The sequence below is a fragment of the Orycteropus afer genome, unplaced genomic scaffold (assembly GCF_000298275.1).
Source record: "Orycteropus afer afer isolate SDZICR_OR568_19922 unplaced genomic scaffold, OryAfe1.0 scaffold18093, whole genome shotgun sequence".
NCBI classification, from domain to species: domain Eukaryota; kingdom Metazoa; phylum Chordata; class Mammalia; order Tubulidentata; family Orycteropodidae; genus Orycteropus; species Orycteropus afer.
The window spans coordinates 149-1,543 of NW_006939680.1; the positions used below are offsets into that span (position 1 = coordinate 149).

General features: G+C 47.3%; 1 protein-coding gene across 1 annotated transcript; it reads left to right on the plus strand.

Moving 5' to 3' along the window:
* Positions 1-201: 201 nt before the first annotated feature.
* On the plus strand, positions 202-1,125 carry LOC103213619 (HLA class II histocompatibility antigen, DP beta 1 chain-like; the record flags this gene model as incomplete). The annotated part of the gene is made up of 2 exons (XM_007959349.1): positions 202-483; positions 989-1,125. Coding segments are annotated over 2 exons (419 nt in total), but the record flags the coding sequence as incomplete, so codon positions are not given.
* Between the last annotated feature and the right edge of the window lie 270 nt (positions 1,126-1,395).

A 1,395-nucleotide genomic window follows, 5' to 3' on the forward strand; every position in this document is an offset into this window, starting at 1 on the left:
CTTCTCAATCTATTATGTAGTTCACAGTCATGCAGATTCCTTTTGAAGGTCTATTTCTATCTTTTTAGTACTACCATTATCTACTACCCTCATTATGTCATTTATATTGTAAATATCTAGAAATAAATTCCATCATGAATGTGCCTAAGAAGTAATCTCAAATGCCATCTTGGTACCTTTTTTTCTATTCCATGCTTATAGTCCAGCCTAGAGTGAATGTCTCCCCCGCCAAGAAGGGACCCCTGGAGCACCACAACCTGCTTGTCTGCCACGTGACAGATTTCTATCCAGGAGGCATTCAAGTCCAGTGGTTCCGGGATGGACAGGAGGAAACAGCTGGGGTTGTGTCCACTGACCTGATCCGTAATGGAGACTGGACCTTCCAAATCCTGGTGATGCTGGAAATGATCCCCCATCAGGGGGATGTCTACACCTGCCATGTGGAGCATTCCAGCCTGGACAGTCCTGTCACCGTGGAGTGGAGTGAGTGACTCCCTGATGACCCTGCTGGACCCCACACTCTGCCGAGCAGGGGATGCTCTGACTCTGGGGTCCCCTCATGCTGTCTTGTGTGTCTATACACTGAGTCACAGATGCCTGGTGTTTCTTCTGTACAAACCACTGACTGGTTCTGAGCTGGGGGCAGTGACCTGACCTAGGGGATACTGAGGATTAGCGCTTCTTCTCCCTTATCAGAAAATATAGGGAACTCAAACACCTTCCTGAATGGCTCTCTTCCCTCAGCCTTTTAGGCTATCCTGAGTTATTTCAAGAGGCAGCTACCACTATCAGTATTTGTCCCTTTGATGAAGTCACCATCCCAACCTCCAGTATTTAAAGGTCCTTTCTAAATTTACTTCTTCTCCAAAGTGTATCCCTCTCACTGTCTTCATGCCCATATTCTCCATCAGACTCCAAAATCTCAGACAGGACCAGAGGGGAATATTCAGATGGAGATAAGACTGACCCTGGAATCTGTTCTTCCCAGAGGCACAGTCTGATTCTGCGCAAAGCAAAATGATGACTGGAATTGGGGGATTTGTGCTGGGGTTCATCATCCTTGGAGTTGGCGTATTCATGCATAAGAGAAACAAGAAAGGTAAGGAACCCTCAAGAGGAGGCTGAGACTTTCCTTCCCTCCTTTCTTCTCTCATCTTGCACGATAAGGGACTGAGCCAGAACAGCAACTCCAGAGAATTCTGGACACCACAGAAATCAGAGAGTCGAGGAGCTAAGCTGTCCTTTGGGAGAGAAGAACCTTCAGACTTGGGATCACAGCCAGATGTAGGTGGTCTCCAGTACTCAGGCTTTTGCAGGAGGGTCATTTAGTGATGGGTTCTTCTCCCACCAGCCCTGTCTCTTAATTCCTGATAACAGGATCAAGGTGATGGGAGA